This window comes from Hipposideros armiger, unplaced genomic scaffold, assembly GCF_001890085.2.
Source record: "Hipposideros armiger isolate ML-2016 unplaced genomic scaffold, ASM189008v1 scaffold_226, whole genome shotgun sequence".
Classification (NCBI taxonomy): domain Eukaryota; kingdom Metazoa; phylum Chordata; class Mammalia; order Chiroptera; family Hipposideridae; genus Hipposideros; species Hipposideros armiger.
In genome coordinates, this window is record NW_017731576.1 from 57463 (window position 1) to 70390 (window position 12928).

At 40.4% G+C, this 12928-nt stretch overlaps 1 protein-coding gene across 1 annotated transcript in view; it reads left to right on the forward strand.

Moving 5' to 3' along the window:
* SRPRB (SRP receptor subunit beta) overlaps window positions 1-9975 on the forward strand; it is a 25783-nt gene extending 15808 nt beyond the window's left edge. The window contains exons 4-6 of the mRNA XM_019654579.1: window positions 2937-3073; window positions 4476-4530; window positions 8868-9975. Coding sequence (XP_019510124.1) covers window positions 2937-3073; window positions 4476-4530; window positions 8868-9081 — 406 coding nt within the window. The 3' untranslated portion in view covers window positions 9082-9975. The remainder of the gene's footprint in view (window positions 1-2936; window positions 3074-4475; window positions 4531-8867) is intronic.
* Window positions 9976-12928: the final 2953 nt, after the last annotated feature.

Below are 12928 nucleotides of genomic sequence, written 5' to 3' on the forward strand. Positions count from 1 at the left end.
GCCCACATTAATTGATTTTTGAATGTTGAACCAGCATTGCATATCGGATAACTCCCACTTGGTTAGTGTGACACTGTGATTTACAATAAGAAATGTATATTTGATCTTCCTGTTTCTGGCCCAGAGCTCCTAAAATCCTTGGAATTTCCTAAGTATGAGAGCAATAAAGGTGTCTTTTATTATGTTAATGAAGTGACTTTTGGAAAGCACCTAAGGATGGCTTCTTGTTGCCAGGAGATCCAACCTTGTGATTAGAGGGTTGTAACTTTTCAGCCCCATCCTGAGAGGAGAGGGGCTAGAGGTCGAATCAGTCGCCTTGGCCAATGATTTAATCAGTCATGCCTACGTAATTATGCCTCCATAGACACCCAGAAAGGTAGGGTTTAGAGAGCTCCCATGTTGGGGAAGTAGAACCCTTCCACATGCCACCATGTAGGGCCCAAACTCCTGGGAACAGAAGCTCCTTTGTTGAGGACTCATCCTATGTATCTCTTCATCTGGCTGTTGATTTGTATCCTTTAATATCCTTTGTAATACATCAGTACTTTAGTGAGTAAATGAGTTTACTGAGTTCTGTAAGCCGCTCTAACAAATTAAGTGAATCCAAGGAGCAGGTCATGGGAACCTCTGATTTATAGCCAGTCGAAAGTCCAGGTAACAGCCTGGACTTGGGACTGGCATCTGAGGTCTGCTCTAGCAGATTAATGGACCCCAAGGAGGGAGTTGTGGGAACCTCCAATCTATAGCCAGTCAGTCAGAAGCACAGGTGATAACCTGGGCTTGTTGTGGTTCACATCAGAAGTGGAGGGCAATCTTGTGGGACTGAACCCTGAACCTGGGGAATCTTATGCTATCTTCAGGTAGATAGTGTCAGAACAGAGTTGAATTGTAGGATACCTAGCTGGTGTCAGGAACATTGCTTGGTGGTGGTGGAAATCCCCATCCCCCACATTGGAATTGGGTCCAGAACCCATTAGTTGTGGTATATAATTCTTTTCATACATTGTTGGGTTTGATTTGTTAATATTTTATTGAGTATTTTTACTTCTGTGTTCAGGAGAGGTATTTGTCTATAGTTTTCTTGCAATGTCTTTGGTTTTGGTATTAGAGAAATGCTGACCTCATAGAATGAGTTAGAAAATATTCCCTCTGTTTCTATTTTCTGAAAGAGATTGTAGGGAATTGGAATATTTTATTTAAAAAATTTTTTTAGTTTAATATATTTGACATCTAACAATGTGTGAAATTCCTTATATGTTTGATAGAATTTACCAGTGAACTCATGTGTGCCTGGTGCTTCTGTTTGGGAAGGTTTTTAATTATTGATTCAATTTCTTTAATAGATTTAGGCCTATTCAGATTGTCTATTTCTTGTGTGAGTTTTGGCAGATGGTGTCTTTCAAGGAATTAGACCATTTCACCTAGGCTATCACATTTGTCGGCATAGATTCATGGTATTTATTGATTATCCTTTTAATGTCCATGGGATCTGTAGTGATATCCCTTTTTATTCCTGATATTAATAATTTATGTCCTCTCTCTTTTTTTCCGTAGTTAGCCTGGCTAGAAGTTTTATCAATTTTATTGATCTTTTCAAAGAACCAGCTTTTGGTTTTATTGATGTTCTCACTGATTTCCAGTTTTCAATTTCATTGATTTCTGCTCTTTTTATTATTTCTTTCCTCCTTCTTACTTTAGATTTAATTTAGTCTTAATTTTTCTAGCTTTCCAAGGTAGAAGCTTAGATTGTTGATTTTTAGGTCTGTCTTCTTTTCTGATACATGCATTCAATGCTTTCAATTTCACAGGGTATAGAATTCTGTTATGGGAATTTTTCTCTTAACACTTTAAATATTTTACTTCACTATTCTTGCTTGCATGGTTTCTAGGAGAAGTTGGATGTAATTCTTATTTTGCTCCTCTATAAATACAAGTTTTGGGGGTTTTTTTTCCCCTGGCTTTTCTTGAGATTTTTTTTCTTTATCTTTGATTTTCTATAGTTTGAAAATATGTCTAGGTGTAATTCTTTCAGCATTAATCCTGTTCGATGTTCTCTGAGCTTCCTGTAGTTTCTGTGTGGATCTGTGATTTGGTACCTGACATTAATTTGGGGGAAATTCCCAGTCATTATTGTTTCAAATACTTCTGTTCCTTTCTTCTCCTAAAATTCCCATTACATATATGTTACATCTTTTGTATTTGTCCCACAGTTCTTAGATGTTCTGTTCTGGTTTTCTTCAGTCTTTGTTCTTTTTGCTTTTTAGTTCTATTGAGATATCCTCAAGCACAAAGATTCTTTCCTCAGACATGTCCAGTCTACTAGTAATCCCATCAAAGACATTCTTCATTTCTGTTGCAGTGTTTTTGATCTGTAGCATTTCTTTTTGGTTCTTTCTTAGAATTTCCATCTCCCTCCTTACACTGCACATCTGTTCTTGCATGCTGTCTGCTCTATCCATTAGAGCCCTTAGCATTGTAATCATAGTTGTTTTAAATTCCTGGTCTGAGAATTCCTACATCTCTTCCTTATCTATGTCTGGTTCTGTTGCTTGCCCCTTTTCTTCACTCTGTTTTTTGCTCTTTAGTATGTCCTGTAATTTTTTCTTGATAGCCAGACATGATATACTGCATAAAAGGAGCTGCTATAAGTAGGCCTTTTGTAATGTGGTGGTGAAATGTGAAGGGAAGGGAAGCATCCTATGATTCGGCCTCAGTCTTTTAGTGAACCTGTATCTCCGAACTATGAATTTCACATATGCTTCTCGACGGATTCCCACCTACCCACGTAAGGTGAGATAGAATGGCTGGAGTGGGCTAAAGCTGGATATTTTTCTTTTTCCAGGTCAATTCAAACCCCCAAATTAAGGATATAGTTTTTCAAAATAATGCTGCACTGCGGCCTGCTCACATGCCTGTTTTTCTCTTTTCCCCTCCAGGGCTGTCGTGTTTGTTGTGGATAGTGCAGCCTTCCAGCGAGAGGTGAAAGATGTGGCCGAGTTTCTGTATCAAGTCCTGATTGACAGTATGGGTCTGAAGAACACACCAGCATTCTTAATCGCCTGCAATAAGCAAGGTAGCACCATGTTTTTTGTCTCTAATAACAGATTTTTCTCGGATTGCAAATAAAAATTAATACAGTTATCTACAATTGTTATTATTCAGGGTGAGAGACAACTGCTATGAATTATATATTAAAGGATTTTTAAATCTTACAATATATACACCTGCATTCATTAGTCTTCGTACCAGGCTGTTGTAAGGAATGACAAAGGAGCGACTATTATGAAGTTTTCTTTGATACAGTGTTTTGGGTTTTTTTTAATTATAATCATGTTGCTTCACCTAGTTAAGTTTATCAGATAAACAAATGTGCAGGAAAAGATAGTCTCACATACAAGTTTACCATCCACCACATTTCATTAAGGGGAGGTTGCTTGCACAAGTTGTTTTTCTTTAACCTCATAACCATTAAAAACTTTTAATCACACCCAGTGAAACTAGGCTTCAGTTTCATTACCTCTAAAATAAGATAGACTAGTTGATCTTTTTTTTTTTTTTTAATTTGGGGAACAGTGTGTTTTTCCAGGACCCAACAGCTCCAAGTCGAGTAGTTGTTTCAATCTAGTTGTGGAGGGTGCAGCTCAGTGGCCCATGTGGGGATTGAACCAGCAACCTTGATGTTACATGAGCACTGCGCTCTAACCAACTGAGCTAATTGGCTGCCCCTAGACTAGTTGATCTTTACAGGCCTTTTTCAGATATAAAATTTGATTCTGTGAAAAGCCCAACACATTTCTCAGAAGTGATCGGGTAATAACTCTAACAATGCCTAATCAGGAATTGGTCTTAGAATCATGGCCTGACCTTCTTTTTATTTCTTCTAGTCACTGTAAGAAGAGGGGTTAATATTTATTTGGCTTCTGCTGCGTGTCAACCCATCACTTGTTTCTTACCAATGTGCACTTGATGGTAATCTTAGTATCAGCTGGAATTGTACTTAGGTTACTTTTATATGACAGGTAGGATATTTCAGTTGGAGTGAAGGCTCTTGTTACAGTCACAAAGCTGGTAGGTTTTCTTTTTGTTACACTGGCTGGACTTACATATATGTTAACTTAAAAGGTCTGTAAGGTGTGGAAAACTTTCATGAAAGAGCCAGTAAATTTTAGAGTCATCAGATTAATATTGGGTCGTCGGGAAAGTCATGACGTATTTTTCTATATTTTTCAATGCAAAAATGCATCATGACTTTCCCGACGACCCAATATATTTATAAGCATTATCGTAGGAAAACCCATACATGCAAATATAAAACTTACTTTGATAATGAAGCCACTAGTGATATAAAGCTCTTTTGAAAAAGAGGGGGTGAAACTTAACTGGTTTAATAAATAGGAATTTTCCATATGTGCAAGAAGTCTTGGGAAAAGACCCTGTCTGATTTAAACTACAGCAATGTCTTTATTTCTTTACAGACATCACAATGGCAAAATCAGCAAAGTTAATTCAGCAGCAGCTTGAGAAAGAACTGTAAGTATGAATAAGTCCTATTGGAAATACGAATTATACTGCCTAAGGCCTTTGGTTGTGTGTGATTATCACAATTAGCCTGAAGATTAGTATGAAATATTCTTGTTAAACAACTGAAAAAAGAATTAATGGAATCATAAAATGCATTAATGGGTTATTTATAGATATTTTAAATTTTTGTGGAAAGATCTGAGGTTTATTGAGACTGTAAGCTCAGTTTATTTTCCCTGTTTCTAGCTCCTTTATGTAATAGTAAATGAGAAAGGAATTAAAAACCAAAAAATTTGAAAGCCATGGAAATTTTTGTTGACAGAATAAGAAAGGAACACTTTGGAAGAATATAAAAATCTATACTATTTTGTAGCTTATTGTTTTCAAGCTATGTGGCAATATTACTTAGCTTGATTTTCATGTTTTAAAATTTATAAATTGAGCTATATAAGCTTTTGAATTTTAAGTACTCTAGCATGTGTTCGTGTCCTGCCAGTTTGTTAGAGTTAGCTAATAGCTTGCTTACATAGGCGATACCATCCTATTATAATAAACAAGTTATGTTTTCTTATTGCTGTTGTGCTAAAGTTGAATTTTAGCACATTTTTTCCCACATGATTAATTTACTCCTGTATTCATTTAACAAGCATCTGTACTTCATCTAGTGTATGCCACACCCTGCACTCAAGATGTGGCTATTGGAAGAAATGTCATGTAGTTCCTGTACTCAGGAGCTTAGAGTCTAGTAGAACATGGTTGCTTCAGAGGTTGACAAACTCCTACTCTGCAAGCGGAGTCATGTAAATGTTTTTAAAGGGTAGGTAAAAAAAAAAAGAAAGAAAAGGAAAGTAGAAAAATATGTGAAATATGTGCAGATACTAAATGTCACCCACAAGCCCAAAATATTTAATTTATGGCTCTTTACAGAAAAAGTTTACCAGCTCTTGTTTATCATTTTCTGTGGCTTTTTTTTCTTTTAATTGAGAATGATACATTTAATTCCACATGCTTTCAACTTTTTAATATATAAATAGAAGAATAAAGTAAGCCACTTAATCAGATTCATCAAAAACATCATGCCTTCAAATTAAATATCAAAAGAAAAATTTTAAACCCCTTTATTGAAGTATATAATTGGTATGTAAAAAGCTGTACATACTTAAAGTTTACAACTCAGTGCATTTGGGGATAAGTGTACACCTGTAGAAGCATCACCATCAAGGCCATAAAAATCTCCATTACTTTGCAAAGTTTCCTTCTGCCCCCTTTAAATCTGTGTATGTGTGTTTCATATTTAACGTAAGTATGAACACTTATGAGAACACTTAACATAAGATCTACCCTATTTGCAAATTTTAAGCATACAGTGTAGTATTGTTAGATGTAGACTGTGCTGTGTAGTAATCTCTAGTACTTATTTATTCATATAACTAAAACTATACTCTTTGACCATAATCTCCCCATTTCACATCCCCTACTGCCCCTGGTAACCACCATTCTGTTCTTTGCTTCTATGTGTTTGACTGTTTTAGATTGCACATATAAGTGTGATCATTCAGTATTTGTCTTACTGTGTCTGTTATTTAAACTAGCATAATGTCCTCTGATCCATCTATGTAGCAAATGGCAGGGTTTCCTTTCTTTCCAGGGTTGAATAATATTCCACTGTATATATGTTCCACATTTTCTTTATCCAGTCATCCTTCATTGGACGTTTAGCTTACTTCCACATCTTGGCTATTGTGAATAATGCTGCAGTGAACATGGGAGTGCAGGTACCTTGTGAGGATCCTGATTTCATTCCTTTGGATAAATACCCAGAAGTGGAATTCCTGGGTCATATGGTGGTAGTTCTGTTTGACTTTTTCACCATAGTTATTTTTAATACTTTTGTCTTAAGCTTTTATGCTAGAGTTAAAAGTGATGTACACATCACCATTACAGTACTAGAGTATTCTGAATTTGAGCATATTCTTACTGTTACAGAGTTTTATACTTTCATATGTTTTAATGTTAATTAGCATCCTTTCATTTCACCTTGAAGAACTCCCTTTAGAATTTCTTTTAAGGCAGGTGTGGTGATGAACTCCCTTAGTTCTTGTGTGTCTGGGAAAGTTTTTAATTTCTCCTTCATATCTGTAAGTCAGCTTTGCTGGGTATAGTATTCTTGGTTGGCAGGTTTTTTTCTTTCAGCACTGAATATATCATACCGCTCTTTACTGGCCTGCAAGGGTCTGATAAGAAATTTGCTTTTAGTCTGATGGGGTTTCCCTTCTTTGTGACAATTGGCTTTTTTGTCTTGCTGATTTCAAAATTCTCTTTGTCTTTAACGTCTATCAGTTTTATTACAGTGTGTCTCTGAAGCTCTCTTTAATCTATCTGGAGTTCTTTGGGCTCAGGGGTTCTGCATGTGCATTGCCCTCTCCAGATTTGGGACTTTTCTGTCATCATTTCTTTAAATAAGGTCTTGGCTTCTTTGTCTTTCTCTGCTCCTTAATGATGTACCATAAGTTATATACGCTTTCTTCACTTTTTTTCTTTTTGATCTCTGTGGGTAATTTCAGTTTATCTGTCTTCAAGCCCTCTGATTTGTTCTTCTGCTTGATCAGTCTGCTGTTGAAGTTCTGAATTTTTCACATTAGTTATTGTGTTCTTCAGCTCCAGAGTTTTTTATGATTTCTGTCTTTCTGTTGAACTTCTCATTTTGTTCATACATTGTTTCCCTTATTTTGTTGAGTTGTCTGTCTGTGTTCTTTTATAGCTCACTGAACTTTCAGACAATTATTTTGAATTCTTTGTTAGGCAGTTTGTAGACCTCCATTTCTTCAGGGTTGGTTATTGGTACTTTATTTTGTTCCTTTGGTAGTGCCATATTTCCCTGATTAGGCATGATCTTTGTGTCCTTGCATTGGTGTCTGCACATTTGAAAAAGTAAGTGCTTCTGCTAGTTTTCACAGACTGGCTTTGTCAGAGAAAGCCCTTCTCTACTCACTCTGGCCAGAGATTCTGGTTTACATGCTGCTGGAGTCCTTGGGTAGGCTGGGCTGGTGGGCCTACTGCCTGGATTCATGGAAGTTGGCCTGGCACCAGTGTCCACTTGGGTCGGCCTATAGCCTGAATCTGTCCTGTCTGGCCAGGCACCTGGGTCCAAAGGAGGGGCCTGGGGGACACGGGCTGGCCCGGTGCTGGGTTCTGTAGCACAGTAAGGCAGTGAAATAAAATGCTAACGAGTTGTAAAAGTACCAATTAAATTAGGAGTCTAATTTTGGTTTAATCCTGTGTTAGTGAGACTTAGGCCCTATCAGTTTTGAAGCATTTCATAGTCTTCTGAATAACAAGGTTTACTACATTTACATGGCCTTACGGCAAAAGCTGAATACATGTAATGTTTGCCCCCCGCTCCCGCTTTTTTTTATTATAAAATATATATAAATAAATATATATCACACATAATATATTGAGTTTGAAGAATACTAAAACAAATACCCATGAACCCACCACCTTCCTTAGGTGTTCCTTCCCAAAAGCTTTTTCCTCTTTCCCTCAAGAGGTAAATAATAGATTTTGTATTATTTATTTTTTAAAATACTTTTTCCATCAGTGTGTGTGTCTTTGTAAACAAGGTATTGTTTAGTTTTTCCTGTGGATTCTTTGCTAATTTTCATGCAATGTTACAGCACCAAGAAACGCTTTATTTTGTAAGAAAGCAGGTTGGCAGCATGTTGTATGTATTCTGCGTCTGGATAGTGAAAGGGTGGGAGCAGACCTATGAGCGTTGTTATTGCACTCTTTATTAGGGCCAGCAGGTGGCAGTAGGGTGATTTAAATTGAGATGGTTTTAGTGGTTTAAAAGGTTGGAGAATAGTAATTGTGCCTAGATTGGATATGAGAATCTAGAGTTTGTGAATTTCTAAGGTCTATATCCAAATAGACTCAAGATAAATATAAATACCCTATCTACCTACACTTAACTTTCAGAAACTTAAGTTTTTATAACATTTATAGCATGTATTTAAAAATATATATTTAAAACTGGCATCATGCAGGAGATCCTAATGGAAGGGGGCACAAGGCTGAAAGAAGGTTGGTGTGACCTGGGCCCATACTGACCTGCTGTCATCTAGCCTTGTAAAGTTGGCCCCCCATTTCTCTCTTCTGTCCAAGAGCATGATCTATAAATGTAAAGCATTATTCAACAGTCATTACAGCATAATTGATAGTTTTATGATTAAGTATTTAAATGAGTGCTGAAATATTTAGGAAGTAATTTGATATCCTGAAGGCCTTTAATTGTGATTTTCAAAATAACTCTTTGCTTCCTGACTCATTTTCCTTTTGCCCCACAGCAACACTTTACGAGTCACCCGATCTGCTGCCCCCAGCACACTGGACAGTTCCAGCTCTGCCCCTGCTCAGCTGGGAAAGAAAGGCAAAGAATTTGAATTCTCACAGTTACCCCTCAAAGTGGAGTTCCTGGAGTGTAGTGCCAAGGGTGGGCGAGGGGACACTAGTTCTGCGGACATCCAGGACTTGGAGAAATGGCTGGCTAAAATTGCCTGAGGGGCAGATCCAAAGCACAAGACGTGAATGCATATGTGGTGACTGATAGTTTTGGAAAAGGTTGTAGCTAGAAACATTTCTTTGTTCTGGAAACAAATTATTGTTAAATTGAGCTTGGAATTTTTTTTTTTAAGTTCGGTTCCCCTTGTTTCTTTCAAACTCGTTGCTTTTATTTGATTCTTGTGCCTTCCCTTTGTTAAAGTGTGTGGGACGTCCCTTCAGTGTATGCTTGATGTAGGGTCAAGGTCTTCGTGACCCTAACAGATGGACTCCACATAGAGAAGATATTATCAAGAGAACATGGTTAACATCTGAAAAGCTTTCTTATCTTGTGCTTTGGTCCCCTTTTCCTGGGAACAAACCTGTCTGTGTATGGAACCAGTTGATTTCCAATTGCCCTTGAGGTTCATGGACAGTCTATCATCTAGTCCTTTATGACTTCTCAGATTTGAAGGTACAATTACGGTATGTCTCACAACAACATGCGAAGACAGGTCAAAAACAGCAAGGCTGTGCTGACAGTGCATCGGTTCTTCATCAGCTCAGTGACTTGTCCACACTCCGGCCTCATAGCACTGAAGTTTCAAAAACACGTCATGAGCCCTGGAGTCATTCCCAGATGATAGGATTGTAAGTGCTAAGTCCCCAAATGCCAAAGGTTAGTTAGTGTGTCCTAGTGGTTCCCCTGACTGGGGAGTATATGGAGATTTAGAAGCTGTTGTGTTTTTCTGGGCGGCTGAGGGCTCCTGAGCTATCTTCGTGTACTGTTTGATCACCTGTTTTGTACTCTTAGCTAGAATGCTGTGGAACAAATACAAAAAGAAAAAAAAGTTCTCTGTAGACTTTCAAGTGCATATTCACTGATGGTTAAAAAAAAAAGTCAGCCTTTTCAAAGTAATAGTCTTCGCTGTCTTCTTAAATGTATGGCTTTTTTATGGCTTTCATAAATTGTTAATACATTTCTTGGTAAATAACACAACCTCCTGTATGTGGCTTAAAGCACCAGAATGGTGTAGTGAGCGCAAATGGGAGTGTGTCAGGATTCAGGCCCAACTCTTAAGCTTCCAGGGCCGAAAGATTACAGTGTGCACAGGAACAAACTCTTCCATCCCTGCCTCATACTCAGGGATAAGCCCAGTGAAAGCCTAAAAGGAGACAAGAGTGGCTGTGGGTGAGTGAGAAATTAATGCCAGAACATTGTGGAGAGGCGCAAAGCCGGGGCACCTACCCTGGCCTTGGCAGATCAGGGGCAGTCGAAGAATAAAAGCGTGGAGCTGACAGTGTTCCAGTGAGCGCGGTCCCCATGTACACTACAGCGCAGCCTCTCTGCCTGCTGTCGCCCACTCCAGCTCTGAGTGAGAGAACGCCAGCTCCCCTCCTGCCCCTGCACCCAAACCCTGCCTCATACACCTTGCTGCTGGTGTATGAAGTAAATGCAAGCTGAAACAGAGAAGACTTTAGACCTTCACCCTGGCAGACTTCTTATTCGAAAGCCTCGTTGCTACTAGTGTTCCTACCGTCCTTTGGACTCAGTTCTTGCCCTTTCCTTTCTCGCCAAGTAGTAATTTAAGGACGTGGGTAAGAACAGCGATCCAGAAGTCAAAAAGGAATGTGATGAACATGACAGGTTCACATAATCATAGTAGGTCCTCATGTGAGTGGAAATCAAGGGCTTGATACTTCTGTTACGAGGCATGGGTTCTCTCAGCTTTTTTTGTTGCTGTTCTTTCGGGTTAAAGTGTTTTACTTTATTAGGGGAAACAATACACCAAAAAAGTGACTGAAGAAGGGGAGCGGGGTTGAATTTTATTCACGGCTTAAAGATGATCATCTGAAAAAGGAAAGTTGTATCTCTCAGACAGTGGTTCTCAGATATTAGTGTGCATCAGAATTCTCTGTGATGCTTGTGAAACAGCTGATCTGAAGACGCTGCTCCTAAACATTCAGTTTGACAGCAGGTCTGGCGTGGCCTCAGGAATCCGCATGCTTAACATGCCCTCAAAGGCACACGGGGCTCCTGGGAGCAACCTCAGAAGGGATCTGGCCCGGCTGTGCCTGTTGTATGTTTTAGTCTTAAGTCCTTCGGGCCACAGGCCCTGTTTTCCTAACGGTGAAGTAAGCAGGCAGGTGACAGAGTCCCTCCTGGGCCCTCTTATCCTGCTTCCTACTCCGGTGCTAGGCATTTCATCCTTGTGGGTTTGGGCCAGAGTAAGGTCATGGTGACTAGTCCTTGGGAGCTGGGAAGGGGTTTTGACGGGAGGTCAAATGTGTTCCTTACTCTGGTGGTATCCTCATGTGGCCCTGAAGCCATTTAGCCAGAGTAGGCCCATTTCTTCATGAGAGGAGAGGCAAGTGTGGCCAGAGTGGAAAGAGGGCTGTCAGGTCATGAGGACTGGAAGACTAGGCACGACTGTGTCATAGATGAGACCGTGGTGGCTTGAAACACCTTCGTGAGACCATGGTGTCTGAGCCGCTGCGTGTGTATGGGCACCGAGACGTGCTTTCAGGGCAGCTGCCACCTCGGGTGAACGATTATTCCTTGCTAAGGGAGAGGTGCAGGCCACAGAGGGGCAGCTGTGATGAGGAAGCCCTGGGCGCCCCACTAGTGAACACCGCCCGCTTCTGGCATGGCGCCGCCACGGGACATGGCGCACGCACACAGGCTGAGGGGCCTAGGCCCTGGCTGTCTTTTTTCAGGCCCCTTTCCCAAGGGTCCCGGAGCCTTGGTACCCCCTGCCAGTTTGCTGGGGTGCTGGTTCCTGATCAACAGCTGCTGTTGGTGGGGCGCACCTAGGGTTTGCCACTTATCTTCCCAGAGCCTCTGTCTCAGCCTCCTGGGTCCTGCTGTGTGTGAGGCACGTGGCCGTGGTCCGCTGACTTGAGATCACTTCAGCCAGAATAATACGCTTTTTTTTTAAGGTTTGAATTTAGCACAGATTTATCGAAGCCACAGTTGGTTGATGCCTGTTCTCAGCTGAAGGTTATTAGCAATTAAGATGCTTACCTCCTCTATTTCAGCCCTTCACGTATTTTTTAAAACGTGATTACTACACCTGGCTTTTTGTGCAGGGAAGTGGCCCCACTTCCTTTTCAATGATAATATAAAGCCCTAAAGTGTTGATTACTCACAAGAACCTTGTACAGTGTTCATTCAGAAAACACCAAGTACTGTTCCAGGAATACTAAACACAGCACAATTCCTGCTTCTCAAGGCATATGGTCCCATTCTGAGGTGACAAAAATGTGTCCTTTCAGTGTGGCTCCCCTGCCCTTCCCTCATCAGCATGATCTCCATCATGACTGCGCTGGACCCTGGAGCACCGCATGGGCTCCAAGGTGAAGCCCTCAGTGCTGCCCTCGCCTTTGCCCTTGCTATCCTTGAGGTCTTGGGCGGCTGTGCCAGCCATACAGCCCCAGTGGGGCTGCCACTTCCCATGGCCCGTGTCTCAGCGCCTCCTGGAGTTTGCGTTTCCCTAGGGTCCTGTGAGTGTGAGGCACTGGTGTTCTGTTAAGATCATTTTGTTTCAACTAAAATAGGCCTTTAAAAAAAAATTAGCATAGGATTATCAAAGCTCCTTTCTCCACTCTTAGTCACTGGACGGCAAAACACAGCTACAGCGATAAGGAAAGCCACCTTGCGCCCCATCCCGTGATCCATGCAGGCCCTTAGGCAGGACAGCACACCTGTGTTCACATTCACATCTGGGGAGTCCCAATGGCGCACCCTTCCCTTGGCCGCTGGACAGCTGTGCGTGTAACACCGCTCAGATTATTCTCCCTCTGCTGTCTGCAGTCATGTTGCCCCGAACACCGTAATCTTGGGGGATTTATGGTTCACCTTAAATTC